General features: G+C 47.4%; 1 protein-coding gene and 1 long non-coding RNA gene across 6 annotated transcripts; one reads left to right on the top strand and one right to left on the bottom strand.

The window, feature by feature from the left end:
* Positions 1-1,839: 1,839 nt before the first annotated feature.
* On the top strand, positions 1,840-16,794 carry HORMAD1 (HORMA domain containing 1). Of its 5 annotated transcripts, XR_004237011.1 has the most exons (16): positions 1,840-2,094; positions 2,521-2,613; positions 2,746-2,797; positions 3,237-3,381; positions 3,673-3,736; positions 5,325-5,361; positions 5,735-5,755; positions 5,854-5,880; positions 6,507-6,574; positions 8,621-8,772; positions 9,343-9,599; positions 10,594-10,657; positions 13,283-13,347; positions 14,039-14,122; positions 15,586-15,769; positions 15,875-15,966. XR_004237011.1 is itself a non-coding variant. In XM_032093553.1 (15 exons), the coding sequence occupies exons 3-14, from the start codon at positions 2,765-2,767 to the stop codon at positions 13,768-13,770; spliced, it is 981 nt and encodes a 326-aa protein (XP_031949444.1). In that variant the 5' UTR covers positions 1,840-2,094; positions 2,521-2,613; positions 2,746-2,764; the 3' UTR covers positions 13,771-13,796; positions 14,039-14,127. The 5 variants fall into 5 exon arrangements, 4 of the variants coding, with proteins under 4 accessions (XP_031949444.1, XP_031949443.1, XP_031949441.1 ...); XM_032093553.1 differs by lacking the exons at positions 15,586-15,769; positions 15,875-15,966 and adding an exon at positions 13,723-13,796 and having other exon boundaries at positions 14,039-14,127; XM_032093550.1 differs by lacking the exon at positions 15,586-15,769 and having other exon boundaries at positions 1,841-2,094; positions 15,875-16,794.
* On the bottom strand, positions 4,798-8,068 carry LOC116436430. The gene is made up of 3 exons (XR_004237013.1): positions 8,049-8,068; positions 7,674-7,675; positions 4,798-4,882 (listed from the first exon to the last, which is right to left on the bottom strand). It is a non-coding gene; the product is annotated as an uncharacterized LOC116436430 (long non-coding RNA).
* Positions 16,795-17,092: the final 298 nt, after the last annotated feature.

The following is a 17,092-nucleotide window of genomic DNA, read 5'->3' on the forward strand; positions in this document are numbered from 1 at the left end:
GGGACTCTGAAGCATTTCATTGGATGAAGAAAGTTAACCTTTGTTTGCCTTCACCTGGAAAACACAGTGACTGCCTCAGACACGTTTTCCCCAAAGTTTTGCTGGATCCCTTCCAAAGGCTCCAAGAATTGGAATTGTTCAGCCTGGAGAAGAGAAGGGTTTGGGGTGACCTAATTGTGACCTTCCAGTACCTGAAGGGAACTTAGACAAAAGATGGGGAAGGCTATTTGCAAGAGCCCGGAGTGGCAGGATGAGGGGGAATGGGTTGAAACCGAAAGAGAGTAGGTTTAGATGGGATATTGGGAAGAAATTCCTCCCTGGGAGGGTGGGGAGGCCCTGGCACAGGGTGCCCAGAGCAGCTGTGGCTGCCCCTGGATCCCTGGAAGTGTCCAAGACCAGGCTGGATGGGGCTTGGAGCAGCCTGAGACAGTGGGAGGTGTCCCTGCCTATAGCAGGGGGTGGCACTGGATGAGCTTCAAGGTCAATTCCAACCCAAATCATTCCAAGATTCTATGAGTATTTGGGGTTTAAAGAGTATTTTTGGGATTTCAAGGGTATGAAATTACCGTGTGTATAGGGTTTTGTACAGTGTGTAGATGACTTGCTATTAACATATATATTATAGGATATATATATATGTATATAAAATTGCTACATTATATATATGACATATATCTATCCCTATTTGTTATATATATTTATATATATATAAAGGTATGAGTATGCCTTTATATGAGGCACTATTTCTAGTGTATTGTCCTAGTCCATCTCCATCCAAAATTCATTCGGATCAAAAGCAAGTTACATATTTAGGCTTTATTTTAGGCAAATGGCAATGGATAATAGATCTGGAAAGAACAGAGCCCCTAATTTTGTCCAGACACTAGAAAAGAAGTTATGACGTTCTCTCGGGTGTCATGGGATTTTGTTGGCCACGGATTCCTTAAGGCAACTACGTCTCTGACTGAGGCAACCAAGAACAAAGAGACAGAACCCATTGTCCACGCAGTGGGTTGTTTGTGGTGCCTTTGTGCTGTCCCCGTGGCAGTGAGGGCTGGAACTGACACCAGGCACTGGGACTGTATGATGTTTATCAAGGGCAAGTGCTGGATTCTGCACCTGGGATGGGGCAACCCGGGGTGTACGGACAGACTGGGGAAGCAGAGGCTGGGGAAGGATCTGGGGGTCCTGGTCAGTGGCTGGCTGGACCTGGGTCACACTGTGTCCTGGCAGCCCAAAGGGTCACCGTGCCCTGAGGGGCATCGGGCCCGGCATCACTGGCTGGGCAAAGGAGGGGATTGTCCTGCTCTGCTCTGGGCTGGGGCAGGCTCACCTTGAATCCTAGGTGCAGTTTTGGTAATGCGAGAAAGACATGAAGCCATTAGAGAGTGTCCCAAGGAGGCCACGAGGATGGTGAAGGGTCTGGAGAGGCCGTATGAGGAGCGGCTGAGGGCACTTGGTCTGTCCAGCTGGAGGAGACTGAGAGGAGACCTCAGGGATCTGCACCTTCATCACAGCACTCCAACACGGCTGGAGCTGCGTCAGGGGAGGTTTAGGTTCGGTATGAGGGAAAGGTTCTTCCCCCAAAGGGTGGTGGGGCACTGCCCAGGCTTCCCAGGGAACGGTCCCGGCCCCAAGGCTGCCAGAGCTCCAGGAACGTTTGGACAACGCTCTCAGGGCTGCACAGGGCGAAGAGTTGGAATCGATGATCCCTGTGAGTCCCTCACAGCTCAGAATATTCCACGTCTCCCTGGCCCCTCACCGGCGGGGCAGACGCTGCGCGTGCGCGGACTGCGCGCGGCGCCGGCTGAGGGCGAGCCCGCCGCGCTGTGTTTGCGCACGGCCCCTCGGCAGCGCCGGCTGAGGGCGAGCGCGGGAAACCGCGCCCCGAGGGTGAGGGCGGGCGGCTCCTTCAGCTCCCTTCCTCTCACCTCACATTCTCCTTCAGTTTTTCCTCGGTTATCTCTCGACCCACCCACACCCCGCCTCGCCCTCACCGCCGAGGTTTTGCTGCCCTCCGCCCCGCGCTACTCTGCAGTATTCTGTCTTCGCGCTTTCATCCTCCGCTTGCCTCAGTTTCCCTGGAGGGGGCAGGTGCTGTGTTCTGGGCTGACACTGCTGGGAAGCGGCTCCTTTGTGACAGTGGGGCTGAACTCGGCCGCATGCTGTGATCGGGGGGGTTTATGAGGATTTGCTGAGGGGGAGCTCGGTGCCCTGCGTGATGCAGAGCCCACTTCTAGCTTGGGAAAGGTGTTTTCCATGGCCTCAGGCGTGGGTGCGTTTGATATTTCCGAACTGGGGGGAAGGCTTGTGTGGCGTCAGACTCAGGGTGATGAGGGTTCTGTTTCTCCCGTACTCATTTGAATTACAGATGAAAACAACCCAAGCCTGGGGGTGTTTGAAATGTGGGGAGGGCCTTTGAAAATGTCGTAGGTTTGGTGCTAGTTAGCACTGAGGAGAATTGCCTTTGGAGGTTCATATAAATACAGATATAAATATTCTAATTATTGCATCCTGTAGCCTCAGGGGAGGCCTGTGCTGCTGTGAATATCAAGAATCTGATACTGGGGATGATTAGAAGAACTGTCCTGCTCTGTTTCCTGAACATTACAGGTTGGTTTGAGCTGGCGAATTGTGCGGGAGGTGTTTGTAAATCCAGGGAATGCCCTGGAGAAGCTGGAGAGCTGCAGGCTGGGCTTTGCTGCCCTTCTTAGCCAGGTGCTAATGCAGGTGTTCCATTAACAGGCACAGGAGTCTCTGCGGCATGGCAACTGCTCAGAAGCAAAGGAATTCTGTGGTACGGTTTTGTGGTTTATTTCAGCACAGTAATGGGAAAAATGGGGGAGTTTTGGCTGAAGTAGTGTACTCAGGTGCTCTGTGGTATTTCTTCACGTGAAAATTGCAGGCTAATTCAGTCTTTTAATTATGAATAAAGAATGTATAGAAAAAAATACAGAAAAGTAGCCTGAACTTTGTTGTCATGCGCTTGGTAGAAACTGGTTACAACGTGTCCTAGAAATACATTATATTTATTTATATATTTTTTATATATACGTGTCCTTTAGCTGCGTCCTATAAATACTGTAACACCAAGTGTAAGGAATGTGCTTAACTTTATAACTCACAGAAGTCATACTTTTCAATTAAATTAAAATGAAGGCGTTGGACAGGATTGAAGCCTGTACAGGTCTGTTGATGTAGGTAGAGTTTAATTGGTTTCTTTCTGTGATTTTCAGAGTGCAGTTGTATTTCCCAAGAAAATATCCACGGAGCAGCAATCCCTGATGCTGGTGAAGAGGCTCCTGGCAGTGGCAGTGTCCTGCATCACGTACCTGAGGGGAATCTTTCCTGAAAGTGCCTATGGAACAAGATACATGGATGGTAACGGGCTTTTTTCCATGATAATTTGCAAAACCTGTTGTCATCAAGTTGTTTTTAAAGCCACTTGGTCTTTTTAATGAATGGACGCCATTTCAGTGCGTGTAATGGAAATTTCACTAATGCATTAATTAAATTTTGTTATTGGTTTTGTTATTACTCAGCATTAAAACTATGCTCATGCGTAGTAATGTTAGTTTTAGCCTCTTCTTGATGTGTACTTTTAGGGAATGAACTTTTCGTTGCACTTTGTCCTAAGTAAATGTGTGTGTGTGTTTTTTTGGTTTTTTTGAGATGTCTGTGTCAAAATTCTGCGGGAAGACAAAAACTGTCCTGGCTCTACTCAGCTGGTGAAATGGTAGGTTGATTCCAGCACACAGGTAACACTTCCTTGGCGTGTAAGTGCCCAAAGAGTCCTTCCTGGTTGTTTGCAGATACAAGGGAAAAACTCTCTTGCTGTGAGTGAGCAGCCCACATTGGTGTTGTAGATGTAACAGTTGTGTCTCCAGAAAGGTTTTCAGCTCAGGCCTTAGGAGAGCACAGATCTCTGTTTGCAGAGTGACTATGCTTTATATTTACTGTATAAATACTAAATATCTAATACTAGATATTTATATGCTTCATTCCTCTAGGTGCTCATGAGTACTCAAGGGTGCACAGAAATGCAAAAGTCTAACCAGTAGTTCCTCTCTAGTTGATCAGGAGACTCAATGCCACCCTTTTGCATCTTAAAGGTCTTGCTCACAGATTTTGTAAGAGAGTGGGAGACTCGGGCTTCTTGTTCAAAGGCAGAGCTGTGCCTGCCAGTGACAGTCTGTGTGCTTGAGCACTGCCACAGCTGAGTGTGGCTGTGTCACCTGTGACTGCAGCTGCTTATTCTGGTTTTCTTTCTGCTCACAGTAACTGTGAGGTCTGTTCCTAGTGCTCTCCTTGCTTTTTAGAAAACTCTGTAAGGCCTTTGCCTTAGTTACATATTTCTGTATTTCCTTACCTCCATAAAGGTTCTTTCCCTCCTCTTCCCCACTGTGTACAAGGCGTGGGGATGATGCTGCATTCATCCCCTGGCAGCGCTGAGGGGTTCAGATGTGAGGGCTGACAGCTGATGTTAGAGGTGAAATCAGCCGTGTGCTGTCACAGAGTGGGGGGGAAAAGCTTCCTTTGCTGTAACCTGGAATTTCCTAATGGATCTTCTGTGGCTGAGGAAACAGAAGGGTCAGTGCAGTTCACCTTCCCCTCACACACAGTGAGGGCAGTTCACTGCAGCCTGTGGAGGCTGACCAGGACAGGCTCCCTGGTTTTGTGGGAAAAGGATGTGGTACCTGTTGGGAGTTCACAGGTGAGTGGCCTTTCTTGCCCCAGCATCATGTACACACCAAACCCAATTTTTGTTTGTTGACTGTATTTGAAAGGAATGTCAGGAAAAAAAAACCAACAGGGTTCAGTTTCGATTCCCTATTTGACTGCTGTTTGGGTGTTACGTAAAAAGGAAATGACAACATCTAAACTCCTGTGTGCTTCAGCTGTGTTGCTGTTCAGCTGAATTACTGATCTGTGATGAAATCATGGAGTGCTTTGGGTTGGAAGGGTCCTTAAAGCTCACCTTCTTCCAAGCCCCTGCTGTGGACAGGGACAGCTGCAACTAGACCAGGTTGCTCCCCTGATTAATAAATGCATGTGTTGGAAGTATTGCAATATGTTTTTACTGATAAATTAGTTACCTAGAGGTTATATTTTTAATTACGCTTCCAGGAGGTTGGGATGATTTGGTGTCACAAAGAGACTCGTTGCTTGTATCAGTGCTAATAAGATAGAATGATGGAATAAGTGTTATTTAATGCTCTAATACTAAGAATAAAAACAAGAGGTTCATTTTTTGGTGCTATTTGATTTAGTGAGAAACAAGTGAAAATTAGTAGTAGATGGCCAATATTATTTGGTTTTTGCAGGATGTTAGGATGCTATGATGCCTTGCAGAAGAAATACGTAAGTCCTCCAGTCTCATTTCAGTTGTATTGAAATGTTTATTTAAGTCCATTATGTGCCAGTGTAGTTGTAGGACTGCTCAGGGAGTAGCTGAGCTAACTCAGTCAGCTGCAGTGTGGGATGCACAGGCATTTCTGCATAAAATTCTTGTAAACAGCAGCACTGAAAGCCAGGGATCTGTAGGTGTTTTCTTCTGCAGCTGAGTCCTCTCCTCCGCAGAAGAGGAGTGAAGAGGAAGAGGCTTTTCTTCCAACAGGCCTTAGTTGCCTGTGTTGGATTCCAGAGCTAGAGAGACAAAGCAGCTTGGGCAGCAGAAATGGGCTATGAAATATATTTAATGTTCTTTTTCTTTCTCTGTTTATGTTCCTGACAGCTGAGACAGATTGTCCTAGCAGTGAGTATCTCTGAAAAGCAGGGATGCGTTTTTAAGGGACGCTCTTTGAGGGACGTGCAGGTCTCATTCTGATTCCTTTCTTTACTTTAAAAATACAGGTCTACACTCAGCAAGAAGATCCTCAGGTAAATCTGCTGGAATATCTCACGGGATGACTGCTGATAATGTGGATGTAGTGAAATGCATGTACAAGCAGGAATATTTAACGTGCACATTTTTCAAAAGGGGACATATTGAAATGCCAAATGTAAAAATCACTGGAGTCAGTGGGAATTGCCATGTGTGGAATTGCATTTAAGTATCCAGTGTCAGGTTATTCTCAGGCTGGTGCAAGCAACCAGAATGTCATTGCAGAGGGAGATGTCCATAAAGATGCCTCATCCTAACTCTGCCTAACAAATCTATGGGACTTTTGTGGAAAACACAAAACCCACTGGGTGTCACCACATCTGTTCTGTGTGTGAAACGTTTTCACAGCGATTAAAACTGGAATATTTTGTGCTAAAAACTTCAGCTGGTATTTCAAAATATTTTATCATGGTGATTCCCAGAAAAGAATCATCATTTTTATTAGCTGACACTTATGCATTATTACTGTTAATTGTTAGGGGATTAGGAACCTGTATTCAGTAAGTGGATGGGAGTTGGGCTGTCGTTATTTTCTTTAAAGGTTAATAGATTACTAACCAGAGCTGCAGCAGGAGGGTGCTTGGCAGCTGATTAGTGTAATAATCACTGGCTTTGTTTGCAGACAGTTACAGAGTGTTACCACTTCAAGTTCAAGTACACCCACAAAGGGCCGCTCCTGGATTTTGGCAGGTACAACCCCTGTGACTGCCCCATGGCCTTACAGTCCCTGTGGACACACCTGAATGTCAGAACTTTGGATTTGATCTGTTTGGTGTTTGCTCTTTAAATTCGGGATCTTGAGACTAATTTTATCAACATACACTGCTAGCTTAGACTTACTAAAATACAATTAATCATTTTGTCTGATTATGCTCGTAATTTTAATATCCACTCAGAAGATGATGCTCAATGTGAGAGTTTGATACTCTGTGACCAGGATATTTGAGATATTCTGGGAGGGGGGGTGAAGCTTAACACCAGATTCAATTATCTGAAGATACTGAATGTTACATGGAATTCCTCATTTAGCAGAAATGGTAGAAATACACAAAAACCACAATAGAAATGTAAGCTGCACTTAGCAAAGCAGAGCTGTTGTGCTACATGGCTCGGTCATGGTGGAATTCCCATTGCTGAGATAAGCTCACTGTGAGGACACTGGGCATCCCCAGCCGTGGGGAAGGAATCCCTGGGTTGAAACTGGCAGGGGACAGGTTTGGATCAAATGTACAGAGGAAATTCCTCCCTGTGAGGGTGGGGAGACCCTGGCACAGGGTGCCCAGAGCAGCTGTGGCTGCCCCTGGATGCCTGGCAGTGTCCAAGGCCAGGTTGGACGGGGCTTGGAGCAGCCTGGGACAGTGGAAGGTGTCCCTGCCCATGGCAGGGGGTGGGATGGGATTTTTATGTTCCCTTCCCACCCTAAAGATTGGTGATTCTATGAAGCTGCTCCAGCCAATTCCTCTCTTCAGAATTCTTTTGTTTGTTGTTCAGTTTTTACACTTTTTGGGCCAAACCACAGCTTCACTGCCCCTGTATCCATCTGGCAAACTCAAGGAGACATTCAGGGGCTTTTAATGAACTTGGGGAGAAGCACTGAGCCCACCAGTTCACCCACTCAACCCCCATAACTTTGTCTAAAATGGAGGCCCTGCTCAGCTCTCCATGTGCTGAGATCAGGTCACTCCTGGCAGCAGCTGTGGGCAGTGACACCCTGTGCTTGTGCTGGAGCTCTGGGGACACAGCCCTGCTCCCCATCTCCTCCAGACCCTCTTCCACCATAGGGACTCACTGCTCAGTCACAGCTACAGGGAAATGGCTTATTTTAAGACAAGTAATTGAAATACAGTTAATTCATACCTGACAAACTCCTCCCAGCTTCCCTCCTACATAAAATGCTCCTTAAATTAAAAAAGAAAAGGCTGCAGTGCTGCAGATGCTTGGGCTGGGTTTAGCTCCTTATCTGTGAAAGGGGAGAAGGGGATGTGACTCCTGGCCACACCAGGTTGCCTTAGTGGAACAGCATAAATTCATGTCAGATCAATTTGAAAATAGGTGTGAGGCTACTTCTCTGGTCCCAGCATGGCAGGAATTAACCAGCTGGAGAGGGGTGAGAGGTCTGAATCCATCACAGTTCAGGGAATGCTTCCAGAAGACAGGGACCCACAAGGAAATAACTCCTGGTGCCTGCCCTGCTGTGCAAGTCCTCAGGTGCCTCAGCTGGGGGCTATGAGGAGCAGGAGAACAGAGGGAGGGGTGTTGGCATTGAGGTGGGATTTGGGTCAGCTTCTGGTGGAATGGGAGCATGGAAATGTTGGAGCTGGATGCCAAGAGTCTGTTGGGTACCAAGTTTATTATCATTAGCCATTTGTGTCCAAGTAAATAGTGGGACTTCAAGGGAAATGAAGTAGTTAAGACTTCAAAGAATTGGGGCTTTCACACGTCCCTCCTTTTCTCTTTCTTTCAGAGTGGGCCTTTAAGCACTAGGTGTGATGTAGGATAGAGCAGTTGGTACCAGGTGCTGATCCCTAAGCTCTCCTGCTGTCCCTGGCTCAGGGTTTGATCTCCCGAGGGGCAGAGAACATGCAGCACTTAGGCAGGGTTAGGAATTGCTTCTGATCTCAGACCTCAGGCAAGAAATGGGGTGCTTCTCATGTTCATAGTCTGTTAAACAGTTGTCTCTTAATACTAGAAACATCTTACTCTGTATCAGAAATAACCTGGCTACTCTGATTTTAGCAAGGATAAGAAGTCAGACTCCACCATCACCTGCGCAGACACCAAGAAGGCCAGCATCCTCCTCATCCGCAAGATCTATGTCCTGATGCAGAACCTGAGCCCGCTGCCCAGCGATGTCTGCCTCACCATGAAACTCCTGTATTATGATGAGGGTACATTGCCATGCCACCCTGATTTATCAGCTGTGTTCAGCCACTGGAAAGCAATCCAAAGGAATTTTCAGTGGATAATCTTCGTGGTTGCTGGGACTTGTTAAATGAGGTTATTTCACGTGTGGCTGTTTCTCACGACAGCTTTGAACCTCCAGGGGGAAGGGATGTGATCTCACTGCAGGAACACAATCCTGGCACTGCCTTCATTGGATTCGGGTGTGTTTTAAAACACTTGGAGTTTCCCAGAGTATGTTAGGCTATAGCATAATTTGCCAGCCTGGTTCTAGTTTGATGACTGTCCAAATGTCTGGCTCTGCTTTCGGAGTGTGTTACTGCCTTAAAATGACAAATCAGAGCTTCTATTTTCCCTCTATCTACAGCCTCTTCCAAGGACCTTTAACTAGCCTTTGCCTATTGTGCAAAGAGAAAAGAACTTAATTTACTCCAAATTGAATATTGATTACTCCCTTCCTCACGCAGTTTTTTGCAGTAACTCTCTGTATTTAAAGGGGAAAAGAGTTTGACAAGAACATGTTTCATTCTAACACATCTGATGAATTTTCTCTGCAGTTACACCCCCTGATTACCAACCTCCAGGGTTCAGGGAGGCCAAGTACGGGGGGATGATGTTTAATGAGGAGCCCATGTACCTGAATGTGGGGGAAGTGCCAACGCCTTTTCATATGCTGAAACTGAGAATTACAACTGAGAAACAGCGCATGGAGAACGTTGATAAGAACATCCTAAAGCAGGGAGAGACTGCTGAGCCTCTCCAGGTGTGTGGAGCGAGCGGAGATGATCCAGAAGAGGAGAGCCAGGACATGGATGTAAGAGCACAGACTTTATTTTGTTGTACTAGTTTGAAAACAAACCAGTGGGAGGCACCAAGTCAGAATAACAATTTAATGGGGAAATTAAAGAAAAGGAAGAAAAAAAAAAAAAGAGCACTGGTTCAAATTGACAGAGTCAAGATACAACCTGAGTCCCTGTTGTAGCAGTCTGGTAGAATGGTGGCTGCAGTCCTCTGAAGCGGTGATCCTGTAGAAAAAAAAGGGTCTGCTCTTCCTCAGAAGGTCCAGTGGTGGCTGTGTAGCTCCTGTCCTCTGGAAATCCAGTGGGAAGGGTTCTCTCTGGTGTTCAGAGTCCCAGATTATATCCACGATGGGATGCTTGGTTCCTCCCTCTGGGTGGAGCATCTCACAATGGGGTAATGAGTCATGAGGCCAAATGTTGATTAGGCTCATTAACAGAAGATGGTCCGGAGGGAGTTATCTCTGAGTCAGGCGGCAGGACAATGATGGGCCATTAACAGCAAGATAGTCTGGGGGGAGGAGGCAAGGAAACACTGCCCCACCTGGTTCCAACAGCTCCTGAGGATGGAATAGAATACACTGCAACCCAGGACATTTGTGTAGCTTTTTGAAATTTTTTTGTGGTCTATCATCTAGAAAAAGGCCATTATTGTTTCACTGCATGTCAGCCATAACATTAATAAACCCCCTTTGTTTCCAGGTATCTTTAAGCAGGGCAGTATCTTCAATCCATGTTTGCCTTAATTTTACTGCTCCAGTTTGCAGTAAAGCAAACTGTTCAAGCAGTGCCTGTGCCTGAGGAGCAGCAGAGGGACAGCTCGTGCCATGGGGACAGTGCCATGTGTCCCAGCACAGGGCACAGATGAAACCTCTCTTCATCCCATGTCACAATCACTTATTTCAGTTTATTCCACCAAAAATCCATCTAATAAGTCTGGCCTTAATCATCTGAATAGGACCTTCTTCCTTGTGTATCTGCAGTAGGTGACAGACCTGTTTCTTAATCTAGGAAGATCCTGTCTTGGATAATGAAGTGGAAGATAAGAATCATGTGAATATTTCAGAAGCTCAAGGTAACATTTGTGTATATTTTTCAAGTCTCTGAGTTGTGCCTCTTGCCTGATGTTACTAAAACAAAACCTTCGATTTTCTATATTCAAATTTTCATTATTTTCTTCACATACGTGACTCTGCCTTTATTTTCTATCAGGGCTTCATTCTGTGAAGCACTTGGTTAACAAATGTTAACATGTTAAAACATGATTAACACGTCTTCATGTTACTGTTCAAAAATTCTGATCTTCTGTTCCATTTTATCAGCTAACCTAAATTGAATGGGGTTTATGTTTAGGAAAAAAAATTGTTTGCTTTTTCTACTATTGTTGTTACTAATAATTACTGATTTATTTAGTTTTTGATAATACTTAATTTGCACATTAAACTTGCAGAGATCTTGTACTGTTGAGTTCATTATTGCAGAGCTGGGAAGCAGAATTCTCTCTGCAAAAACCAATGGTCTAGGTCTGGGTTTGTTTTTTTTAAATTTCAGCTTTTTGGGCTTCAGTTCAGCAGAAATGCCACTTTAAGCCACCTTTTCCCATGCAGTAGCCCAGAATCCCACTGTGCACCCACACCTCCAGCCCCGGGGCGTGGAGGAGTCGGGGCTCTTGTGGGTAGAGGAGCTTTTGTGTTATGGTAGCCCCTGTGAAACACCTCCAAAGGGAGCTGCTCATGGCTGTGGTTTGCTGCTCCTGCTGCAGTAACTTCACCAGAATGTGTTTGGTTTTATGAATGATTCTGCTTCCTGCTTTAGTGCCTTTTCCAGCTGATTGTGCTCTGGGAACCTGCTGCCCTTTTCCTGTGTACTGGAGCATTTTGATAATTGCAAGTGAACTTTTTTTGCCATCACACCATAGAATCCCAGAAGGGTTTGGGTTGGGAGGCACCTTAAAGCTCATCTTGTTCCACCCCTGCCTGCCATGGGCAGCAACACCTCCCACTATCCCCGGTGGCTCCAGCCTGGCCTTGGACATTCCCAGAGATCCAGGGGCAGCCACAGCTTCTCTGGGCACCCTGTGCCAGGGCCTTCCCACCCTCACAGGGAGGAATTTCTTTCTAACATCAAATCTATCCCTGCTCTCTGTCAGGGTAAAGCCATTCCCCCTTGTCCTGTCTCTCCAGGCCCTTGTTCAAACTCCTTCTCCAGCTCTCCTGGAGCCCCTTTAGGTACTGGGAGAGGCTCTAAGGTCTCCTTGGAGCCTTCTCTTCTCCAGGCTGAACAATCCCAACTCTCTCAGCCTTTCCTTGTAGGAGAACTTTAATAGGAACAAAGTTCTAGCAAAGTATTTTTGTTAGTATGAATCACACCAAAATGAGTTTCTTCAAGTGTTTTTCCTAACACTGTAAATAAAATCTGTCAATAAATAACTGTCCTGGCTCCCCAGCCTGGCCACAGCTGCCACCAGGAACGTGCCCTGGAAGCTCCCCACTGCTGGTTTCTAATCAGAGCATCAAGATGTGGACCCAGACTGTCTCCAACTCAAAACATGAGACACCAAATTGTCCTCAGGGATCTCAGGAGCTTCCTTTTCAGATTTTAGATAAACCAGGAGGAAAAGCAGAGGATGGTTTGTGTTCACATTTCCCAGTTTAGCCCAGGGGCCTGAAGACTGAACTTTGCTGCCAAACAAACTGAAGAAGGAATTGCTGCTTGTTGATCTGCTCCTCTTGGAGGGGCTGCATAGAAGCAACCAGACAATCTGGAACCCATTTGCTGTACAGAAAACATTTCAAATGTTGGGTTTGGGATTTTTTGAGAAGTAACATGTGCAGCTTTGCCAAACCAGCTGCCATTTCCATGCTGCTCAAAAACGATAATGGAAATGTGTAGGAAACAGCACATTTAGATCAGTATTTTTATCTTGACAATGCTAGTAGGCTGCAGAACTGGAATAACCACTTGAAGGTCTGTCTGATTCTTTTAAAAAGTCATAAAAATTCCAAAACCATGCAAAAATCCAGCAAATTTCTTGTCCTAGGGAGTTGGCAAATGTTTTATTTACAGGAACTACGAGACACAGGGAAACACATTTGTCACCCTGAAATTCTTCTGTTGTTTCCACAGCTGATGCACAGTCACCCTCCACCATTCCCTGCTTCTCTCTGTATCCTAGAAAAACAGCATGAATTAGAAACAGCAACCAAACTGTCTGGAACTGCCTGTTCCCCCTTGGGAGCCTGTTCCTGCAGCTGCAGGCAGTGACAGGGGCTCTGCAGCTGGAGCTGCTGCTTGGGTGTGGCTGGGTGGGTTCAGGAGGGGCAGGAGCTGGGCCAGAGTGGCCTTTTCCCTGTCCTGCAGCACAAAACGGGCTCCTGAGGCTTCAGGCTTGAATCAAATCCCACTGCAGGCAAGCCTTCAGCAGGGCAGTGTGTGAGGGAGCTGGGGCCCAAACCCATCCTTCAGAGATCCTGTGTGTACCAGGGCTGCTGAAGTGAGCTGGAGGCTGGGGTGGGAAATGGCTGAGTTGAAAAGAGGAAGTTTAAATCTTGGTGGAGTTGAGAACTGGAGCCCTCTGGAAGCACTTGTTCCCAGCAGTTTGGAGTGTTCCCTGAAGCAGAGCTGCTGTTGTTTGCTGTGGGTTGTGGGTGTGCTGTTGTGAACCGCTTTGTTTAACTCTTCAACTCTTTCCATCTTTCAGAAAAAATTTCAGCTCATGAAGAGGAAGCTGGAGGGATCCAGACTCCCCGTGTTTCTAATCCTCAGGTATGAAAATTCTGTCATCTTCAGCTTCTACTGGAGCTTCTGTGAAGCTTCTTCCCTCCTTTGAGTGATCCATGGGTAATCTGCTAAAGCCTTATTTCCCACAGTCACTATTTCCAGCAACAAAATCCCTTTACATTTCATTTCCTGGAGTTTTCCAAAACTATTCTAAAGCTCTGACAAAAGGCTGTTCCTCTGTGATACAGCTCCCAAACCAAACAGATGCTGGGACTGTTACTAAGTGGAGTGTAATTTCCATGTTAATAAACTGCTTAATAGGAATTCCACTGCTAATTCTGACAGACCAAAGCTTGTTTAGAAGTTGATTAAAACTTAAAAATTCAAGTTTATAACTCAGGTTATATTCCCTGCATGTAGAAATTGGTGGCATTTATACGTGGAGGACTGCTTCACACAGGTCCTTAAGATTTCTTAAAACAGGATAGCTGTAGGTAAGTGTGAGTGATTTACTGTATAAAACCAGCACATGCTTCTCTCTGCCAGGGCCCTGCAGCACACCCAGCTGTAAATGCTGAGACTTCCACGGGTTATCACCATTTAAATACTCCCATATCTCAATTTTGGCTCAGGCACAGCAGAGAACAGTGAATGCCCCAGCACTGAGCCCTGCTGTGGTCTCCAGTGTGTGTTTTTTGCTGCTTTCACAAGGAAAAAATCTATTTTCTGATTTCAGGTTGATCATTTGACTCGTAAAACATCTGAGCTGATTGTGTCAGAGAGCAGGACAAGAAGTGGAAAGATATTCCAAAGCTGCATTGTTAGTATCAGTTTTTCTTTAGTTCTCATTATTTCTGGTCCAAGCAGTGAATAAAACTCGGAGCTTGAATGCATTTGCTACTGACAGAATGAAATTCTCATCACTTCCTAAATTCCCATTAGATTCAACAGGGTCAAAAAGAGTTCTGTCCCAAAGAGTTAGAAGCTGGTTCGATGTAGGTAACATAGGTTGAGAGAGATTCCTTAGTTTTAGTTGCTATCCTGTTGGGAATGCATTTAGCCAGATTTCCTGCTGGTTTGATCCATCAGCCATGGGGGTTTGTGCCAGCAGAGATCCCCAGCACAGTTCACCGAGAGATCCTTGTGCTTCTGCTTGGGAAACACTGGGCCAAAATTATAACCTCACCTCTGTGACTCCTTCATTCCAAGAAAAATCCCTTTTATTTGCTTCATCAGGTCAGTCTGGCAGGCAGTGCTGCTTGTGGGGAGCCAAATCCTTCCCACCTGGCACAGCTGGAGCAGAGGTTGTGTCCAGGGTGGAATTGGACTTTTGGGGGTGGGTTTGGGGCCCCCATGTCTGTGCTGCTCCCTCACTGACTGAGCTTGGCAGCTCTGTGAGGCTGTGGGGGCCTTCACCAGGTATTGGGAATATTGGGAATGCTGAGTTAGGAGTAGGTCCTTCTCCAAAACCTGTGGGGGGAATTCTTCTCTCTTTTACAGCAAGAAATTTTTCCCTGTGAGGGTGGTGAGGGGCTGGGATGGAATTCCCAGAGAAGCTGTGGCTGCCCCTGGATCCCTGGAAGTGTCCCAGGCCAGGCTGGACGGGGCTTGGAGCAGCCTGGGATAGTGGAAGGTGTCCCTGCCATGGCAGGGAGTGGCACTGGATGAGCTCTAAGGTCCCTTCCTGCTTCCAACCAGTCACGTTCAGGGGTTCTTACTCAGTGATGTGACAGAAAAAAGAGAACATTGTTCTGTTTGCTCACTGTCCCTTGCTCACTATCCCTGTGTCTTTTTCAAAGAGGTTTTACTGAACTTAATAATAAATTTATTAGATGTAAACAAAACACGAGTGCTTTCGATAACCAAAAGCACAGTGGAGCTAAAGGTTCATTGTCATCTTTTCATGGCAGAGTCAGACCTACCAGGACTGAGCTCCCAGGAGGTTGTTGGCTGCTGAGCAGCCTCTCCAGGGTGCAGAACCCTCCTGGTGCTGCTCCCTCTCCCCAGGGCTGCTCTTGGAATGGGCAGGGGAACAGCCGGCATTGCCTTGGAATCACGGAATGGTTTGGATAAAGGGACATTAAAGCTCACCCAGTGCCACCCCCATGGGCAGGGACACCTCCCGCTGTCCCAGGCTGCTCCAAGCCCTGTCCAGCCTGGCCTGGGACACTTCCAGGGATCCAGGGGCAGCCACAGCTTCTCTGGGCACCCTGTGCCAGGGCCTGCCCACCCTCACTGGGGGGAATTTCTCCATATATCCAACCTCAATTTCCCCTCTTTCAGTTTGAACCCACGACTCCTTGTCCTGTGCTGCAGTTCCTGATGGACACAGCTCCTTGATGCAGCTGTGACAGCAGGAATACATCCCAGCAGGAATACATCCCAGCCTTCCTTCAGTTGGTCAGTTCTGCCAGGAAGTGGTATCCAGATGTTCCTGCAGGCCCAGCACATCTGGGTGGGGACTGGGGTGAGGCTCTGGATGTGTTACACCTCTGTCCTGCTCGGGGTGGGCTGTGCCCTGTTCTGACACCACGGAGCTCCTGTAATCCCATGAGTTGGTTTTCCTTGGCAGGTTCAGCAGGCTGAGCTCTCCTCCAGCCAGGACGTGCTGCCCAAAAGGAGGAAGCTCAGCGAGCCCAAGGAGCCGTTTTAGCCGCCCATCTCTCGTCTGCCCGGAGTGCTCTGCTTCCGTTCGGTTGTTCTGTGTCACTGTTGGGTTTTAAGGATCAGTTCTGCTCCATTAGCAGTCCCACGGGAGTGTGTTTTAAGGAAAGAAAATGCCAGGAAGTCCAGCTGAGGAATTCTGAACTCATTTTGTACAGGACCAGCAGGCAGGACCAGAAATCCTTGGATCTGGGGATTGACTCTGGTTCTGGGTACGTCCGGGTCCTGCTGGTGATGGAGGAAATTCATTCCCCCTGCACAAGGTTTCACCAGTGCCTTTGCGCTGTGGTTCTGAGCTGAGGAACTCGCCCAGAACCTGCCTGCCCCAAAACCTCTCCAGTTTTGGGGTGATTTCCAGAGCTTTCCAGAGGGCTGGGCTGTCAGTTACAGGGTGTTACAGTTTTGGGGTTACAGTTTTCGCTTTTCAGTTGGAGGAGTTGGATGCTTTGCATTTCTTCCACACCAAAAGCACCATACTCAGGTGAAAAACAAGCCCTCTTCGTGCCTTAAATTCCAGATTCCCTGCCAGAATGCAGGAATTTCTGATGCCGCCTACCCATGCCACAAAGAGCCGTGGCAGCGTCTGTTCCAAGGTGTGGGGGTATTGGGAGAACCTGGATGTCCCTAAAACGGTTTATGGCAGAGGCTGGACACGGTGCCAAGTCCTTCAACAGCAAACCGTTAGTTTTCGGGTGCCGTGAGGGAATGGGAGTGAAGCCGTTCCCGCCGGCGCGGGCGGGGACAGCTGAACATTTCTTGACAGTTTTGACTTTTAAATTACGAATGTCTGTTCATCATCAGTCCTCTATTAAACGGCGCTCACCCGTGGCTGCGTGTTCCTTTACCGGCGAGATGGGGCCAGAGCGGGGAGAGGACGGGAACCGGATGGGATAGGGGGACGGGACAGGAGCGGGAAGGGGATGGGACGAGCGGGGACGGGACCGGAGCGGGAAAGGGATGGGACACGGGATGGGACAGGACTGGAACGGGACATGGGACAGGCCGGGACGAGCGGGGACGGGACTGGAGGAGGAACGGGACGGGAACGGGATTGGACACGGAATAGGACACGGGACGGGACTGGAGCGGGAACAGGATGGGACTGGAACGGGACACGGGACAGGAC

Source organism: Corvus moneduloides, chromosome 29 (genome assembly GCF_009650955.1).
Source record: "Corvus moneduloides isolate bCorMon1 chromosome 29, bCorMon1.pri, whole genome shotgun sequence".
NCBI classification, from domain to species: domain Eukaryota; kingdom Metazoa; phylum Chordata; class Aves; order Passeriformes; family Corvidae; genus Corvus; species Corvus moneduloides.